Here is a 21,535-nt window from a genome sequence, read left to right as displayed (position 1 = left end):
GTCGACACGTAGAAACACGTGCAACATCAGAAATATTGCAAGTGTGTTGCCTGCCTTTTAATGAGTAATATGCTCAAGAAAATCTCGAAGATTTCAATGACGTATTTATTCGAAAATACTGTTGCTGGGAGTTGATTCTATACTCTGTTTTTGTTTAAACGAAAATAACACAAAAAGTGAACACACCATGTAATTATTATAATTTTAAGATATGCTATTGTTTTTACGTTTATAAGAAAGAACGCACTCAAAAGGTTTAATAAAGATAGATAATTTTAAAAGATAGATTTAATAAAGATAAAAGATAAGTAAATAATCAATTCGCAATTAAAAACTCGTCAAGTATGTAATGATTATTAAAAAAAAAAATCGTGACAGGAATCTGTTAATTATTTATATTACTATAAACTGTTTTTTTTTTTTAATTAAATATTCCAGTTCTAGATGCGGTCAAGATAAAAGATATACCAGATTTTAATTAAGACCTTTAAGAATATATACACGCTTACATTAATACATTATATATATATATATATATATATATATATATATATATATATATATATATATATATATATATATATATTTATTTATATATATATAATGTATTAATGTAAGCGCAATATTTTTTTAATAATTTTATGGCAATTAATTTTATGGTAGGTAATTAATTATTTTATGGTATTCTGTGGGAGTGGTCTATGTTCAGCAGTGAACACGTGATGATTGAGATGATGATGATGATAATATCATATATACCTTTCATATTATTTTTTTTGAAATGCCTCTCATATACAGACATCGTTCAGTTATACTTTTTGTTATACTAATATATAGTAAGATTTTTAAATCGTTTTTACTTACGACTTCGTCTAAGCGGTTTTGTAGTGGCTTTTTCACAATTAAATTCAATTTTTTTTTTAATTTTGTATATGTAAGTAACAGAAGTGTCCTTTCTTTATATGTAAAAACATTTCGTAATATACGATCCGATGACTGGTTCGCCTTGAAATGTGCTCTACATTTATATTGATCCATATTTTTGATTAAAAAACTGATAGGTCTGAATGGACGTGACTATACAAAAAGGGCTTTATGTTGAAGTTGTTAAAATATTGTAATGTTATTAAATAATTAAAAATTGTCTCCCACAAATAAACGGAGTTAAATTGTGACAAAACCATTTATTTTGATCTATAATTTAAGTTACTGAATCGATTTTGATAAAACGTGTATTGATAACACTTCTGTGGAATCAATCCGTTACTATCACCATTTCAGCCTAATATACTTTCTATATACATATATACTTTAAAATAACAAAAGAATTTCCCAAATCGGTTTACAACTGACGAAGTTATAAGGTAAAAAACATAAAAAAAATACATCTGAATTGAGAACTTACTTCTTTTTGAAGTCAATTAAAAAATGTTTTTGTATCTAATTTAATTAAATTAGAGCTTAGCCTTATAATTATAAGGATAAGCTCGCTGAATTTTCAATGGGCTGGCCACATAGCTCGAAGAATCGACAACCGATGGGGAAGAAAGGTTCTTGAGTGACGACCCCGTCTGGCAAACGCAGTGTAGGGCGACTCCCCACTAGATGGTGTGACGACCTCAAATGCATTGCAGAGGTCAGTGGATGCAGATGGTTCAGGACCGTTCCTTATGGGTGTTTATGGGAGAGGGTTATGTTCAGCAGTGGACAGGTAATGGCTAAGATGATGATGATTTAATTATAAAAGCATTTCACGTTTTTGCAAGATCAATTAAAATTTTTTGTTAAACAATATTTAAGAATTTATATGATATAATTATAAAACCTCGTTAGCACGAAACCATAAAAGAGACGAGTATAAAAGTCACCAAAACCGGACCCGAGAGTCACCACGATGTATTAATTGTGATTTATTATGTAAACAATTACAACATCTCCCTTCATAAATTTGTTTTAATAAGCAGCCAATCATATTAATATTGGTATTATTTATTGCCAGTCTACAGAAGAAACTGACCAGAGGGAGACTTTGTACAAAAGTCGATTGCTTGGGTACCTCTGTCGCATTCGTGTTTCAACCGTGAAGCAGTTGTGTTTGCATGACTGTGTTTCGGTTTGAAGGGTGGGATATAGCGTGAATTTACTGGGTACAGAGGAATAACACCTGAGTCCTCAGGAATGGCAACGCATGGGGGATATTTCTTAATCTATAACTATTAATATTTATAATTAAAGATTGTCTTAAAAAAATCGACTTGAAATGTGACATAATCAGTCATTTTTATTAAAAAATTAAACCACGGAACTTTATTTAATAAAATTTCCATTTGCATTGTATTTCTTAATCTATGCTATTAATGTTATTAATAATTAAAGATTGTATCCCAAAAAAAGAAAACCAAATGAAAATGTGACAAAATCAGTTATTTCAGATTTAAAAATTAAACCGCTGAACCGTATTTGATAAAATTTTATATGAGACCAATCTAAAAGTATGTCCTTTTAGATAAAAAAAAAAAAGATTTTTTCAAATGGGTTTAGATTTGATGGAGTTATGAATTAACCTTAAATTATATAGATAGAGTATCTCCATACAAAGGATTCAAGAAATGCGGGTCGACTTTTTCATACAATTTTACGTGATAAATATGTAGTTATGAGTGATTCCTTAATAACTTTTATATATTTATTTTGTCTTATAAATTCTGCATCTTTTTAGTGCGTAAAAACTCTTTTTATTTATTAAATAATTAATTACGTCAAGATTGTGATATATTGTTTGCCTAAATATATAGAACATTGATAAAAAACGAGTCAGCTAATTTGACAATTAGCTGACAACAAGTTGACCCGTTTCTGAGACTCGATACTCTATCTATATAATCTAGGGATTTAAAAAATAAAATAAAAAAAACACATTCGAATTAAGAATCTCATGCGTTCTGAAATCGATTAAAAACAAATATATTCGAAATTCAAATATTCATATACCACCTAAATCTAATTGCATAAGTAATTTAATTAGATACATGCAGTGACATAGATGACACGTCTTAACTAGGGTAATAAAGAATAACATAAGGATGTTATTTCAACTATTAAATGGAAAACATAAAGTAGGTTTGTTTGTTTAATATTTAAAAGCCTAATTGGCTCAATTAATCGTTATTAAATTATGTATAAACTAATCAAATATTAGTTAGTAAGCAGGATATAGGCTACTTTTCATCACGGTTAATTAATATATCTCGATCACGTAGACAAAGTCGTGGACGAAACGTAGTATTGTTATCTCGTATCCTTTGCGAATAACAGGGACACTTTGTACAAAAGTTAATTGCTTGGGTAGCTCTGTCCCATTTGTGTTTCAACCGTAAAGTAGTTGTGTTTGCATAACTGTGTTTCGGTTTGAAGGGTGGGATATGGCCTGAATTTACTGGGTACAGAGGAACAACACCTGAGTCCTCAGGAATGGCAACGCATGGGGGGTATCATGGGTGAAACAGTATACTCTGTTATGTCCATGGTACTGCTCATGTCTATAGGCGACGGTTACTACTTTCCATCAGGTGAACCGTCAGCTTACAATATAGTAGGTATATAAGTAAAACACAAATATACATAAAAATATCACAATAAATACGGGTATGCATTCATATCAGCCGCTAATTGTTCACAGCTGAACATCGGCTTCCCCCTATTGGACGGTTTTGCCAGTAGTTGTGACGATTGGCAGGCGGGTTGGCAACCGCAGTTAGGCTTTGATGATGTTGTATGAAGAACGCTGCTGCCCATCCCTTGGCCATTAAGTTTCCTTATTGGCCTCTTATAACGCCTACAGGAAAGGAAGGGGTAGTCATTTCTATGCCAGGACCGCATAGCACATAAGCAGTAAATAGTAGTTTTAAGAATCTTCCATTATTTAAAACACCAACTTAAATCGTGGCAAAACAAATCGTTCTGATTTAGAAACTAACCTACTGAATCGATTTTAATAAAATTTTGATCAATATGAAAAAATAGTAATTTTCCAAATCTATTTTTAAATGATGGAGTTCTGAGGATATAAACATAAAAGAAATACAAACGAATTGGGTATCGCCTCCATTTTTGAAATCGGTTAATGGGTGAACTATTACATGCATACATATCAGTCACGCCTGTATTCTATTAGGGTAGGCAGAAACAATGGAACACCAAATGATTCGATTTAAACAAACCTCTTTCGATTCCTTCACATTCATCAAACTTTCCATACATGCTCACCGTTTACGGACACTTTTAATTTGGCCCTTCTTCAGCACGTTACCTATTTGGTCGACATAATATGTCCGGCCCCTACCGACATCTCTATTCATTCTAACTCGACAAATCTCTTTCGTAATTCTTCTTTCATCCATTCTCTCCAAATAGCCAAACCAACGCAACATTCTCTTTTCGATAATATAATAATAAAACTTGTATGTAAACAAAATGCACCATAGATACCTGCACCTTCGAACTGCACAGGCAGTTAAGGTAATGACGTAAGAAGCACGATTCCGTTTTTGTATTGCACATTTTAGGTTAACAACGCACGAGTAAACGTTGTGTCAAACGATTCAAACCGCTAAACGCTGCAGGTGCCATGTTGACCGCAAGAGATTTTAGTACGTTTTAGCAAACCGCACACCTCAACCGCCTACAATTGGCAAAGATAATCGTTCAGGTATGTTTAAATCGTGGATTTAATTGTTTAATAGACGTACTGTGCCCTGAGAATCTTAGGTCGATGATAAGTCCATACTTGAGATCTTCTTAGACCAGATCAAGTTATTTCGTAAATACTTCATAATCACGATCACAAAATCTGGGGAGAAGGGATTGTTAGTAATGAAGATTATCAGAGCTCCATTGCTAATAATTGGACATGAACACGGTCCTCAACCGCCTACAAAATTGGCAAAGATAATCGTTCAGGTATATTTAAATCGTGGATTTAATTGTTTAATAGTCGTACTGTGCCCTGGGAATCATAGGTAAATGATAAATTATACTTAAGATCTTATTAGATCTCATTGAAATATTTTCTAAATACATCATAATTACGATTCCAAAATCTGGGGAGAAGGTATTGTTAGTAATGAAGATTATCAGAGCTCCATTGCTAATAATTGGACGTGAACGCGGTTCGCTCTGGAAATCCTCATGGTTAATTCTTGTAGAATTCTTTACGATAGGTTTTTGAATTAACTGTTTTTGACTTTACCTATATCTCTCGTTGGTGCTTCATTAGCGTATACTGATAGCGTAGACACTTACCATTATATTCTCACTTATTGCGAAAAATACAAGGTCTAAAATTAAAATGTTTTTAACTATGAAATAACTAACTAAATATGTACGTTAACGTACTAGCAAAATTTGTCTACAAGTAGTGAGACCCCATTGGGATTACGTTTGTCTACAGTCCAGATATCCCGGCCTGAACCTTTGGCGTTTTATTACAAATAAGTTAAACATACAGTAGATAGCTGTACATAACTTGTTTAGACGACTTACTACAAAAGCGTTTCTAACATTTATTTAAGTCTAAACAGACTTAGTTCTCTTTATGAGAAGATAAACTAGAAACATTTAAATGTCTATCGATGTCTTATAAGTAAATGAAGTCTTAATTTTAATTATTAACCTCAAATTAAGACTACCCTTTGTAATTGCTAATATTCCTAATAGCATACTAGTATTCTATTGTAGGCAACCCTAATCTTAAAGTCAATTGTGCAATCATATCCCCGATGGACATTAACTTCGATGCGTAAAATGCCTGAGGCAGTGAAAGGGTTGTTTGCGCAGTCATTTAGTTTTTGTACACATTTGCGTCTGATCGTTAATCAGAAGTGTTGATAATCTATAATAACATATACTTTAATGATTTCCTTAGAGTAAATATTGATAATAATGTAAATCATAGCTTTGCCTACTGTAAAAGTAAAGCCCTTGTTTCTAATAGTTTTACGCTATTTAATTTTGAATCTAAAATAATAGGAAATTGTTTGTTATCGCCTCGTGAACAGGGAAAGTAAATTTGAAATTGGAATTTATGTGGATACGTAGTCAAGCTCGTATTCGCGTCATGGTCGCTCATAACTAAAGGTACCGGATAGTCGCGAAACTAATCAAGCTTTCTTGACTAAAAGTTAAGTTAGTTAAGTGACTTAAGTTAATCCGGTCGTTATTACATTAAAATATGTATAACACGTATAGAATTCATATCCAAGTATTGTATGAATTAAACGTATTCGTGTAAGTATATTTATATGATCAAATTGTTTAGTATTTCATTGTATATATTATAAAATTTGTGAATCAATATAGATAGGTCTGTAACTATTTACCTACAAAATTTATTTTTTTTAATATTACTGACCGCATGATTACGTTTCTGTTTTTCAAATGTTGACTTGGAGAGAATTTTATATAGCATTAACTCCGCCTTTTGCACCTTTTCTGTAAAGCATACTGTTATTGTTCTTCAAAGTATAAAAATAATATTTAATTTAATTTAATGTACTTGTATTACATCAATCATTCAATAACATGAATTATTTATATTGAAAATAAATTATTTTATATTAAATTAGAATATTTTTACTACTTATAACTTTAGTAATTATATTCTTACTTATCTTTCAAGAGTAATACTTAAATTTTTGCTCTGAGTAAAAAATTTTACTCCAAGTCCAATAATAATGAGGAATGCTACTTCGAATTTCAAATTTATCACTTGCAGATAATAGTTTTTTCTTGTCTGTGGTTCTGGCATAGTATGAGCTAACCCTTTCTTTCCTGTGGGCGTCATAAGAGGTGACCATGGGAAATTAATGGTCGAGGAATGGGTAGCAGCGTCCCTCTTTAAATATCTTCTAAACTGCGGTTGCCAACCCGCCTGCCAAGCATGGCGATTGATGATGCATCTATAAAGTGTAAAATAAGGTATACTCATTCATTCTAGACACTTCCTGCTCCTGTCAAAAGTGATGTCTACAACTTGTAGTAATTAATAAATGTATATGAAGGCACAAGGTTCTTCGATATATTATTATTCATGCTACAGAACCTTCAAGAATTGAATAAAATATAATATATAGGTACATATAATCTATACTTATAATAAATCTGTAGAGAGTCAATTCTGTACATGAAATATATTTACAAAATAACTATCAGAGGGTGATTAGTGGTCGATACTGATACTAAAAATGCAATCAGTAAAATTTTTGTCTGTCTGTCTGTATGTTCGTTATAGAAACAAAAACTACTCGACGGATTTTAATGAAACTTGGTACAATTATTCTACATACTCCTGGGTAGGTTACGATCAATAGGAGCAGAGGAGTGAAGGGAAATGTTGGGAAAACGGGAGAAGTTACTCCATTTTTAAGCTTCCATCACGTGTGCAGCCTTAATGGCCACTTTTTAAAATGTAAAAATGTCCACCCGTGCGACATCGGGACGGGTCGCTAGTATAAAATATATTTATACAATTAGTTTAAAATATATTATGTTAAAAATATTTGGATTTTGTACATAGATATGTTTCTTTCCAAGAACACTTAGGTTATGGAATGAGCTCCCTACCGAGGTTTTCCCAAGAGCCTACAGCATGGGGTTCTTCAAAACGGGGGTAAAGAGGTTTCTTCAGGTTCGGCAAGGAACGCGTAATACCTCTGGTATTGCAGGTGTTAATAGGCTACGATAACGACTTACCATCGAGTGGGCCGTATGCTTGTTTGCCACCTCAGTGGTATAAAAAAAAAAGATAGTTCGTCCGTCTGTTCATCCGTCTGTCAAGACCTTTTTTCTTAGGAACGCGTGGAGGTATTAAGTCAAAATTAATATCATATACTCAAGTCTGCAATCTCTTAAAGCAGTAAAAAAGCTAAGCTTCTAAATCGACGCAATCAAAAGATATAGGTCGTTTATGTATCATTTATATCGCATATTTTGACATTCGCAAAGGGAATCAAAACCTATAGAGTACTTACAGTTGACCTAGAACCGAAGTAAGAAGTAATGTAGCACAAGTAAAAGAAAAAATCTGAAAACTTTTATAAATTTGTAGTTATTTAAAAAAAAAACTTGATGATTTTGTACGGAACACTCGTTGCGAGAGCCTAACTTAAACTTCACCAGCTTTTTTAATATATAAGTTATTATAATTAACTGGCTGCCCAGGTGAGTGTAATATCACCAACAACGCTATCTATTAAAAATATTTCGAAATAGCAATGCCTATACAAAATTACCTATTTAAATTTTTACTTGTCAGCTAAACTTTGGAGTTTTTTCATATTTTTAGTTTGTTCAAACCACCTTGATATTACAACGAATAAATTGGGGGTAAAATATTTAAATCGGTTTATATATTTATATATATATATATATATATAATTATATATATATATATATATATATATATATATATATATATATTAGTTATAGGATGTTTTCATACTATTTTCGACATGAATTTTTTTATTGTAGTGATGTATATATATCTAATACTATTCCCTGTAGCAGGGAATGCAGATAATTTGGTAACATATTATATATATGTAGGTTAATGTTAAAGTACATATGTATTTCTAAACAAGGTGTGCGCAATAAATTTTATTACATTGTCATGGCAAAGTTCATATTACGTTGTACACATTCAGTAAGACACCGAGCTGAAAACAAGATAACCAATTATGTAATCATATAGCGGAAAATAACATACATAGGTAATTATATAGTAAGTCGTAACTTATCATTTACTACAAAGAGATTTATGGGATGAAAATGGATTGGTAACACTGCAATATCGGTATGCATTGACGGGCCACCGATGGGGGACGACAGGTAAGGACGAAGATAGGCCAATTGGCCCATTCACATAAAATTTAATAGTGATAAATTATAATAATTAATATATATAATTACTATGGAAGTAAACACTACCCACTGATACAAAAAGAATTATCAAAATCGGTTCATAATATAATTCATAATACAATAAAGACATCGCCTCACGTGCACGCATAAAATAAAATAAAAAAAAAAACAAATTGCGACTCTCCTCCTATGGAAGTCGCTTAAAAATCACGACTGTGTGGTAAACAGTGAGCCACAGTGAGAGTTTAAGGGATTTCCGACGGCGCTCGGACCTAGGTATTTAGGACAGACAGCCTTGCAAATTGGTGTTGAAACCGTGGGCACAACATCGATATTTGCCAATCGATAAACAACCTTACTGCATAGTAATAAGGTATACGTGTTCATACTGTATGTACGCCACATGACCAGTTTAAAAAGATCTATAAAAATGTTCATAAGTGTTTACAAAGTTCGCGTTGTTGAGAGTCAACGGAGTTCAATATTGATTGGTGGTAGCAATAGTCGTTATAAGTTTGAATGACCCGTTTCGTTGCGAAAATCAAATTAAGTACGGAATATAAGTGCGTATGTTTTCAAGTACTCCACAACCGAGTTCACAAAGAAAGGTTCCATATATGTTCTCGTGCGTATAATTTTTAAGCTTATTCGTACAATATGTTCATTAACTTCTTCTAAATATTCAGAACAATTTGACATGATTTGATTTGAAAATCAGACTGTGGTAGACTTAGGGTAGGGTCCATATTTTTTTATTATGGGTGAAAATGGTATGGTAACCCCGCCTGCGCTAACGGGATACGCTGGCGGAGCACCAGTGAAGGGTGATAGATGAGAATGAAAACAGACCAGTTAGCCCATCATGATAAATTTATTAGGAATTAATCATGATAGTTTCCTGGGGGAACCACGAGGAGGTCGACCTGGTTGGGTATATTGCTAGCAATGGGATTCTCAGTCTCCATTACTAACAATCCCTTTCCCCCCAAGGGTCCATATTTGTTTACATTTTCATTAGGATCTATGAAAATAGATTATAATTGTATTTTTTTTTTATTATGTGGAGGTACCGAGCCCTTAAGTCTAAGGTGAGACTTCCTTCTTCTTTTGTGTGTTCTACCGCTCGTATAATGGAATTAACGAACAAACGAACGTGAAATGAGCTCCCTGTCTAGACTTTGACTAGAGACTACAGTATGGGGTTCTTCAAAAAAGGCATATTATTAAGGTTTCTTGAGGGTCGACGTGCACGTTGCACGTGACACCTCTTTGCCTGTAGCAAACACAGGCTACAGTGGCCGTTTACCATCAGACGGGCTGTATGTTTGTTTTCCACCTTTGTGATATTAAAAAAAAATCTTTATTGTACCTACTATTACTATATAATATTATTATTAAGTTCACCCGATAACTTGGTTTAGTGTTTTATTTTGAGATTTTCTCCGATATACTTATGCGATAACGCCTCCCATTGTTTTCTTAGTGTAATATTTTCTCGTAATTGTTCGTATTTATAATATGTTTACTATTGTAATCTTATGGAGGAAACAATAAAGGATATCTATCTATCTATACCACCCCTTCCTTTTCGTGGGTGTCATAAGAAGCGACTAAGAGAGGGCAATGGACTTTTTTTTTATACAACTTAGAATGGCAAACAAGCTGACGGCCCACCTGATGGAAAGTGGTAACCGTCGCCTATAGACATGAGCAGTACCATGGACCTAACAGAGTAAACGTTCATGATACCCTCCTGCATTGCCATTCCTGAGGACTCAGGTGTTATTCCTCTGTACCCTGTAAATTCACGCCATATCCCACCCTTCAAACCAAAACACAGCCATGCAAACACAACTGATTCACGGTAGAAACACGAATAGGACAGAGGTACCCAAGCAATCGACTTTTGTAGAAAGTCTCTCTCTGGTAAAATGTATACAAATTGTATACATGGAACAGGCCACCCCTTCCTTTTCCGTGGGTGTCATAAGAAGTGACTAAGAGAGGGCAAGGGATGTACAGCAGCGTCCCTCTTAAAACATATCCAAAGCCTAACTGCGTTTGTCAATCCACCTGCCAAGCGTGGCAACTACTAGCAAATCCTTTAGAGAAGGCCTATGATGAGCAGTGACTAGTTAATAACACCAGAGGGAGACTTTGTACAAAAGTCGAATGCTTGGGTACCTCTGTCCCGTTCGTGTTTCAACCTTGAAGCAGTTGTGTCTGCATGGCTGTGTTTCGGTTTGAAGGGTGGGATATGGCGTGAATTTACTGGGTACAGAGGAATAACACCTGAGTCCTCAGGAATGGCAACGCATGGGGGGTATCATGGGCGAAACAGTATACTCTGTTATGTCCATGGTACTGCTCATGTCTATAGGCGACGGTTACCACTTTCCATCAGGTGGGCCGTCAGCTTGTTTGCCATTCTAAGTTGTATAAAAAAAAACTGATATCATCATTATCGTCAATGTAAAAAGCGGTAAATCAATCTTAATTTTCCTAACCAAATCGATTCCATCATAAATACTTAAATCTTTCGTAACACAAAATTTATTCGATTAAACCAATCGGCATTTCGAGAGATAGCCATTTATTAGCATAAACGTATACTTGTGCATCTAAGAATATGTTGCAACAGATGAGTGAGAGAGACCTTTAAAGGACACACCCAAGCATAGAATAAATGCCTAATAGTAGCATTTGGTACGCTACACTATAACTCGCTACAAATAAATAGCAACTCTAAACGAAACTCATAAAGTACAATTTAGCTTGCGCGTAACGGTCGACTTTTTCATAATAAATGCCTGCTGCGTTGGTTAAAAGTAGTAATAGGTTGTACGATTGGATTTTTCCGATTGTTTTCAATAATAAATGTCAAAGGAATTCAATTAGTTTGTTATCTCTTGATAGAGGAAATTTGACACATATAAGTGCAGCTGTTCACGACGTGAACTTTTTTATATATTTCTTTTTTTTTTTTTAATATTTTCATTATCATTCTTTTGTACATCTGTCAATTTTCTAGTATTTGCTTGCTCTTGTATTCAATTGGATATATCGTCATAGTCGTAGAATACTGACGGATCTTTATATGTAATCTTTGTCAGATCCGTCAGTATTCTACGACTATGACGATATCTGTATTGTTACTTATTAAATATACCTTTAGTTTCTTCTTGTTTTCTCTGAATTCAATCTTCAAAATGTTTAGTAATATTTGACTTGTAGAGGGATATAAGCTGTAATTTGTTCTGGTGACATAACAAAAACGTTAATGAAATATAAAGGAAGGTTTTGCCAGTAGTTGCCACGCTTGGCAGACGGGTTGGCAACCGTAGGCTTTCAGTGATATTTTAAAAGGGACGCTGCTACCCATTCCTCGACCATTAAGTCTCCTTAGTAGCCTCTTACGACATCCACGAGAAAGGAAGGGGTGGCTTATTCTATCCCGAGATCACACGCCATATACATACAGTAATAGTTATCATAGCTAGGAATATAATATTTTACAGAAACTGTGAAAACAGTAGTAAAAAATCTGAGATATATCTCAGTTTTGTGTTTTAGATATAATTGGATATTATTCTCTTGTGATGATGCTTATCATTATCAACATTATATGGCGGTTAGTCCGACAACGCCATCTATCATTTTACAAACTACTTATTATTTAATAACTATATGATTCTTATTTTAAAATAATAGTAGATTTTATGATTTATAAGGGACAAGAAATAAATAATACATTAATAAATAGAATAACGTTAATAAATTTTGCTAGACTTGTCTCTCAGAAGACAATGAATTATCTGCGTGTAATATTTAATAATTATTCTTTGTTTATACTTATACAATGTACTTATGTGATACGATAGATGAGTCTACAATATGAGTATATATAAATAAAATCACATTGTATGTTGATTTGTAATTTTATAAATTACCATATGATCTAGGTAGCATCTGTGTATAAGCAATTAGAATTGTTTTCCATGTTATTTATGTAATAAAGGATGTACAATTACGATGAGTTATTTACTTGATTATATTAAAAATATTATAATGAATATATACTGTTGATATTAAAAAAGAAATTAAATCAAAATTGGCAATAGTATCATCATCATCATATTAGCCTTTCACTGTTCAATGGTGAACTTAATCATCTCCCTTGGAAGGTTTTGTCAATAGTCACGCTTGGCAAGCGGATTGGCAACCGCAAATAGGCTTTTCGAGATGATTTAACAGGGGCGCTGCTGCCTATTTCTTTACCATTAAGTTCCTTGAGTCGCCTCTTACGACACCCACGGGAAAGAAAGGGTATTGTTTTTTGATATAGCTTAACTATGTTGTGTTTAAATCATAGGTAGTATTAAGACAGAAAAAAAGCATTACAGAATAGTGTCTGTTATGTCCATTGTACTGTTTATGTCTATAGGCTACGGTTACCACTTTCCATCAGGTGGACCGTCAGCTTGTTTGCCATTCAAAGATGTATAAAAAAAATGGGGAATACCGGTCCCATTGTTATCAATATACCTTGTCAGATCGACCTTCACGTGATCCCCCCTGGAAACCATCGTGCTGAATTCCAGCTATATTCATCACGATGGGATAACTGTTCTGCCCTTTCATACTCACCTATCACCCCTCACTGGTGCTCCGCCAGTGTATGCCGTTAGCGCAGGCGGGGTTACCATTCCATTATCATCCATTAAAAGAAAACCTTCCATTCAGGGAAAGGTATTAAGCAGTGGACAGTTAACGGCTGACATGGTTATATATATGTAAATACAGAAATACAAACAATAATGTTTACATATATAGGTAAAATCATCAAAGAACATTATAAACACAACTTAGAATGTCATTAGTAACTGCTACAGATATATATTTTAAACTGGAAGAGATAAATATAGAAAATACAATTATATATATTTTTTATGCAACTTAGAATGGCAAACAAGCTGACGGTCCACCTGCTTAGAAATGGTAACCGTCGCCTATAGACATAAGCAGTATCATGGACATAACAGAGTATACTGCTTCACCCATGATACACCCCATGCGGTGCCATTCCTGAAGACTCAGGTGTTATTCCTCTGTACCCTTTAAACTCACTGCCATATCCCACCCTTCAAACCGAAACACAGCCATACAAACACTGTTTCGCGGTAGAAACCCGAATGGGATAGAGGTGCCCAAGCAAACGACTTTAGTACAAAGTCTCGCTCTGGTACAATTACATAAATAACATCAGTACTACAAAATCTTATTTTTTAAGTAAAAGAATAATAAAAAATATTTTAATTTTAATGTTAGGGCATTTATACGTTCTATTAATATAATAAAGGCTAAAGTTTATAACAATGTATGGATTAATGGGTGTTTGTTACTCTGTCACGCAAAAACTGCTCAACGTATTTGAATTAAATTTGGGACACGGGTATGTTATATCTTAATTTGGCACACAGGATACTTTATATACTGATCCACGCGAGCAGAGCTACGGTATATAACTAGTTATAAATATACCACATATTGTATATATAAAATATAGGTATAGTATATTACACAAAGTTATTTATAATGTAATTTTTGTACCAAAAAAAATGTCTTTAAAAAAATTTGTCATGAACAATTGAACATATACGAATATATAAGAATATATATATATCAAATTTTAATAATAAATACATATCTAAATAAGTACGCTTATTTGACAATTCTATTTTATTTTATTCTTCAAACGAGGCACAGACTCTGCGCGGATGGCAACACGTTTGTGGGATGGCAGTGGGATGAGGTCACCCCTATCCTCGCCACCTCTTTGTATAACAGGTTGCTATTTTATGAATGCACATTAAATTACGTTATAATGAAATGAGAAAACCGACCGGTATGTATATATGAGACTAATAGCGGATGATAATTAATATATAAAATCATACACACACACACACACACACACACACACACACACGCACACACACACACACACACACACACACACACACACACACACACACACACACACACACACACACACACATATATGTATGTTATACACACAGCGCCATCTAGTTCTAAATGAAGTAGATTTTGGTCTACATGTACTAGATAACTGATGATATATATTTAATTTTTTTATATGTACTTACAAGTAGTATTGTATACATGTGTTTTCATATATGTAAATACATATAAAAAAAAACACCTAGTTATATACAATCAGACATTTCTACAATTATGAATGTGAATATACGAGTATTTTATAAGAATTGAATCGTGAATGATGAAAATCAAAGCACTTTTTAAATAATCGAATCAGAATTCGATTCTTATGAATGTGAATACGAGTATATTATATAAGAATGAAATCCTCAGTGATAGAAATCAAAGCACTTTTTAAATAATCGAAACAGAATTCGATTCTTATGAATGTGAATACGAGTATATTATATCAGAATGGAATCCTCAGTGATAGAAATCAAAGCACTTTTTAAATAATCGAAACAGAATTCGATTCTTATGAATGTGAATACGAGTATATTATATCAGAATGGAATCCTCAGTGATAGAAATCAAAGCACTTTTTAAATAATCGATTAGAATATTGAAAATTGTTTTAGAAAATTTACAAATAATTTTGATTTTGAGTCAGAATTATCTACCATTTTTCTAAAAAAAGATGATGGCTACTGAACTCGTTTTAGGAACTAAAATGTTCATCTTATAGTTTACAATTTAATTTGTCATCATTCATCGTCATTCTTTCATCATTTCAGCCTGCATCTTTCCACATAGACCTTCTCCAATGGCTTTCATCATGTGCAATTATCCGTTTTTGTATCCATCAATGTATAAAAAAATTTGGTTGTTCTGTTATTATTTTTAATGGATAACCTCAAAGACGACAGATTTAAAAAAAAATACCTACAGAAAGCTACATATCAGTGAGTGACATAAAATATACATATATGTATTTTTTTTCGAAAATACCCGTGCGGCGTCAGGCCGATTCGTTATTTATTTATATATTACAAAATAATAATAATAATAATAGGAACGATTAGAATACATGCAAAGTTAATCATAAAATTACAGTCATGGTATGACTGTATCATTCCACAACATTATAATTATGTTAAATAACTATTACAAAACGTGATTAATTAATTACATTCTGTCATAAATATTCATAATAAAATATTGATTTTATGTTTAATAACAGATGTTATGATATAATATAATAATACAGGTATTATACGTACATTATTATTATTATAGTATTATTAAAATTAATTTTTATTAGAAATGCACAAAAGCTTGATATTTATTATTTATATTTATTATTTCTACCAGAGGGAGAGTTTGTACAAAGGTCGATTGCTTGGGTACCTTTGTCCCATTCGTGTTTCAACCGTGAAGCAGCTGTGTTTGCATGGCTGTGTTTCGATTTGAAGGGTGGGATATGGCGTGAATTTATTAGGTACAGAGGAATAACACATGAGTCCTCAGGAATGGCAACGCGTGGGAGGTACCATGGGCGAAACAGTATACTCTGTTATGTCCATGGTACTGCTCATGTCTATAGGCGACGGTTACCACTTTCCATCAGGTGGGCCGTCAGCTTGTTTGCCATTCTAAGTTGTATAAAAAAAAAAAATTATTACAATAATGACGACGATGTTTATAAGGTACAATTTAAAAATAATATGAAATATTATATTATACAAATGGTCCGTTAATTCACGGAGAATTACTATAGAAAAAAATAAATATTAATGTTAAGAATATTTATTTCATATCCAAAAATAATGTAATAAAATACACCCTATTTATGAAACCACCCCCGGCACCCACCTCTCAATATGGTGTGAGAAGTTACCGCATTGGGGGGTGAGGGTCGGCCCAAAAAGCTCAGTCTAGCTTCAGCTTCCGCGGCGAGCGCACGCGTGCGTAGCGATGTGCGTGAACTAATTAAAATGCTGACCCGAGTGCAATTTCAAATGTGTTAGTGTTCTAAAATAGTGTTTTACTGTCAACTATGTCTTCCAAAATAATATTTTTGGGATGATTGTGATTTATGTTTAGAAGGTAATATTGTCTTTGTGGTTATCTCAAAAAATATTTTATTTTTTGCTTTGTTCAATTACAAAATGTTATTTACACGTAATTTCGTATATAATATGAACTTATTTGTATCTAAATATTACAATTTTAATAGATATTATAATAAGAATGTGGAGCAAAATGCACCACAAAAAATAGCCACTTTAATTGTAGCTAAATTAGTATTTGGGTGTTTTATTCATAGATGACTTTTTTAACAAAAAATATTGTTTAAATTTTATTACGTCAAAATAAAGATTTAATAACCTGTAGTAGATATATAGTGGTGATATTACATAGTGGTACGAATTGTTTCAACATTTTGATCACTAACGTGATAACCTACCTTACTAAATTTCGTAACGAACAATGTTTTAGTGAACGAATGAATGAATGATTTATTTGTAAAATTTTAGTAAGAACAATAAATTGTTACATATAATATAAAATATATTTAAGACATCAAATCAGACATGTAATTTATGTATGAAAAAATTAAGTTATAGCTAAAAATAACATGAACTGTGAAATTGTGTGTAGTATTTGTGAAAAAAAGATTTGTATCAAAATCAATAGACTTATTCGCTACCTATCTCGAATGATATAAGGATGGAATCTTGACCTTTCTAAATGAAATAAAATCAAACATGTAAATGTTTGAAGAACAACAAAATCCGTAATATTATTTATTGCATGTTATATTTTATAGAGGTGAAAGTGAGTTTGTTTCTTTACATATAGAGATTAGAGGCTTGACCAATTATATATATGATATACGTTATTTTATATCCCAGTCAGTAACATATACCGATAACGCAGACGAAGTCGCGGATAAAAGCTAGTGACTAATTTATTTTTTGGAAACATTTATTCTTAAAGATTGAATTCCTCAATTCGTCTGAGTTATGTGTATGCTAAAATATAGCTCTGGCGATTCTAAGTTCTATAACTTTTTCTAAATTTGTGATACAGTTTCTCATAAATATTTAAAAAAAAATTAAAATATTTTTTTACCGACTCTAAAAAAGGAGGAGGTTCTGCATACGGTTGTTATTTATAAACCACTTTGGAAAATCTTTTTTTTTTATTTGAAAGGTATTCCAGATTAGTCCCATAAGACTTATTTTAAAAATAAGTCTTATAATCGTGTGGATATACATCAAATAGGGTTCTCTAATCAAGTGTTCTATAATTAAAGCTGGTCTTCATTAATTTTTTTTTTTATGAGCTGAGCTCTTGAAGGTGGGTCTCTTGCCACCCACTACGACTCTCAGCGAGTCTCTTCAGCTCTGGACACGACACGATAGCAACTTTTTCTATGATCTCCCTGATGTAACTGTATCTTGGTCTTTCCATTCCCCTTCTTCCTTCTATCTTTATTATAATATTTATAAGTACGTCGTATCGTATCCATTGTCATTATAGTTTCAGTAATATTATTACAGTATGGGGTACTTCAAAGAGCCTGTTAAGGTTTCTTCAGAGTCGGCAATGCGCATATGACACTCCTAATGTTGCAGGTCTCCATAAGTTACCGTTTACCATCTGACGGACAGTATATTGGCTTACCTCCTTTACCTGTATAAGAAATATATAATTTCTCTGTAATTACTTTTACCTTCTTCTGTTTCCAGGTTCAATTCGGGGCGCAAAGTTATACAATGACCATCAGCCTCTCATGACAGCGACACCCTAGTGAATACGGCAGATATTCCATCAAGATGTCTTTCACAAATAATTCCTTTTCGAGGACCTACAACCATTTATTTGTTGAATTAGCTGGTATGTATTTTTTTATAATTGAGAGTATTGATGCCTCTGATTAGTTTTTTTATAATTCTCATATTTAGAATTTGGAACTAGCTAACGTTCACGTCATAAAGTCTGTCGTCTCAGTCGACTTCTTCCTGTCTTTTTTTCATATCTATTTGAGGTTGGCATATAATTTTTTCTTCTTCCATCTTTATTTGCAGTCAGCTCACAGTCACTACCTTTCTGGTCATGTCATTTTTCACACAGTCTATTAATCTCTTTCTAGGTTTTCTCTCTATACTTATAACCATCCACATTCATACGTAATACTTTTATTACTACATTATCTTCATCCCTGTGCATTACACGTCCATACTACAACAAACTACTTTTTTTTTTTTTATAGAACTTAGAATGGCAAACAAGCTGACGGCTCACCTGATGGAAAGTGGTAACCGTCGCCTATAGACATGAGCAGTATCATGGACATAACAGAGTATACTGTTTCGCCCATGATAGCCCCCATGCGTTGCCATTCCTGAGGACTCGGGTGTTATTCCTCTGTACCCAGTAAATTCACGCCATATCCCACCCTTCAAACCGAAACACAGCCATGCAAACATAACTGCTTCACGGTTGAAACACGAATGGGACAGAGGTACCCAAGCAATCGACTTTTGTACAAAGTCTCCCTCTGGTCTACTTCTCCATTACCAGTGCTATGTTCAAACTTCCTCTTAAATACTCATTCTTGATCTTATCAATCGTTGTCACACTATACATATATCTCAATTCGTATATTAGTTGTATAAAGTTATCTTTCATCTGTGACCTTTGCATCCCTATCATAAATATCATAGAATACACACTGATAGCCATTGGGATCCATTTATTGCTTGATTCGATGTATTCATTCAACGTATATCTCTTACCCTGAATGCATATCTATATACAGTAAAGAAGGTACAACGACACTAAAACTAAAACACTATGATACAGCAAATTGATGGCAAATCCCATTGTTTCTAGCTAACAGGGAGATTTTGGAATTCTCAAAAATATTTCTAACCATTTAATAATGATGGAAGAAAATGCAGAATTTTAACTGCTTACCCGTCTATCTTCATATCAAATTCCTCACGGAGTAAACAGACAGAACTGAGTGTAAAAGACTCTTAACTTTGCATAGGCACAACTTTTGCTTCATGCGTGTAACTCCTTATTCACGCCAATTCTTAACTCCTTACTTAAACAATTATTGATTTGTTATTACTGAATTTGAACTTCGAATTGTATTCATAAATAATGACCATAGAGAAATCTTTATACTTTGAATAAAAATATTTTTATTTATTTAAAATTATTCTATTCACAGATCCTCGCACAAACGACTGGTTTCTGATTACGAGCCCAATCCCTGGCCTAACCATAATCGGTCTGTACCTATGTTTTACATTAAAATGGGGCCCGAGGTACATGGCCAACAAAAAGCCATTTCAACTGCAGAAGACTCTGATTGTGTACAACTTCATACAAGTTTTGGTCAGCTGTTGGCTATTTCATGAGGTTAGTATCTGTTGAGTTAAACATTAGGGAGATTATTAATATTAAAGATCTACATTTTAAATGAATTTAGTGTTGATGTTATCTGTCTCGGTTAGACAGAGACAGTTCAGCATATCTTTCTGAAAAAAAAAAGGAAAGCGAAAAAATTTATAACAACATCCGTCTTTTTGTTTTATTAAATAAAAAAAATTAATACAAACGACGTTTAAGTTGGCAACTCCATATAGGCAAACGCAGTGTAGTAATCCTCATTTAATGAAGCGACGACCTCAAACGCAATGCAGGGAGTCAGTGGATGCAGGTGGCTCGGGACTGTCCCTCTCTTAACAAAACATAACCAAAGTGCAGGGTACAACTGTAAATTGCTTCTTATGTGATCATTGCCATGCGGTCCCAGCATAGAATCGGTAACCCCTTTCTTCATCGTGGATGTCGTAAGAAACTGTTAAGAAAACTTAAAAGACAAGAGATGGGTAGCAAATTTTAAATTCCTAAAATATTGCCAAAGCCTAACGGTGACCGCGCCCACTTGCACTAAAACATACAGTAACAATAACAAGTTAATAACAATGTTAGCAAAGGTGAACTTATCTCTAGAAGAGATCTCTTACTACTAATACTGCATACTTAGTTTAAAAAATATGCTTTTCGACTTGAGAACTTTACTGCTTTTTTTCTACATAATAGTCGTAGAAAAATATAGATTAACTTAATAAAATAAAAGTCTATATTAATAACAGGTAATTTAAATATTTCAGGGGCTTGAAGCAGGCTGGCTCAGAACTTACAGTTGGAAATGTCAACCGGTTGATTTCTCCAAAACACCCGAGGCCCTAAGGGTATGTATCTATTTCAAGCCTATCTATGCTCCTCATTGCTGCCCTATTGCAAACCATTATTACACGTGGGTGCACCATTCCATCTTTATCCTAAAAATAACCTTAGTTCTGTTTTTAACCGACTTTAAAAGAAAGGACCTCCTTCTTTTGAAGTCGGTTATATTGAATATATCATATTATAGTGTAATTTGGTATACGAATAGGTTATATCCTAATTTAATACATAAAATACTTTATATACTAATGTATTTTATTTTATCTTTATTTGGTCTCCTAGCAATTGTTACACTGATAAGATTTAATGTTAAAATTACTGTCTATTTATACTTAGTGTACAATCA

The 21,535-nt window shown here is 33.0% G+C and overlaps 1 protein-coding gene across 2 annotated transcripts in view; it reads left to right on the top strand.

Annotated features, from left to right (window-relative positions):
* Positions 1-21,535, top strand: part of LOC113519280 (elongation of very long chain fatty acids protein 7) — a 49,251-nt gene that overhangs the window by 23,871 nt on the left and 3,845 nt on the right. The window contains exons 1-4 of one of the 2 annotated variants that reach the window (XM_031913646.2): positions 16,861-17,022; positions 18,672-18,819; positions 20,165-20,355; positions 21,114-21,194. In XM_031913646.2, coding sequence (XP_031769506.1) covers positions 18,759-18,819; positions 20,165-20,355; positions 21,114-21,194 — 333 coding nt within the window. In that variant the 5' untranslated portion in view covers positions 16,861-17,022; positions 18,672-18,758. Of the gene's footprint in view, positions 1-16,860; positions 17,023-18,671; positions 18,820-20,164; positions 20,356-21,113; positions 21,195-21,535 lie in introns of those variants that run through there. The other variant, XM_031913645.2, reaches the window with a different exon arrangement.

This window comes from Galleria mellonella, unplaced genomic scaffold (genome assembly GCF_026898425.1).
Source record: "Galleria mellonella isolate WM207_F2 unplaced genomic scaffold, CSIRO_AGI_GalMel_v1 utg117, whole genome shotgun sequence".
In the NCBI taxonomy this organism is placed as follows: Eukaryota; Metazoa; Arthropoda; class Insecta; order Lepidoptera; family Pyralidae; genus Galleria; species Galleria mellonella.
Note: the sequence above shows the minus strand (reverse complement) of the source record. Positions and strands in the feature narration are given on the sequence as shown.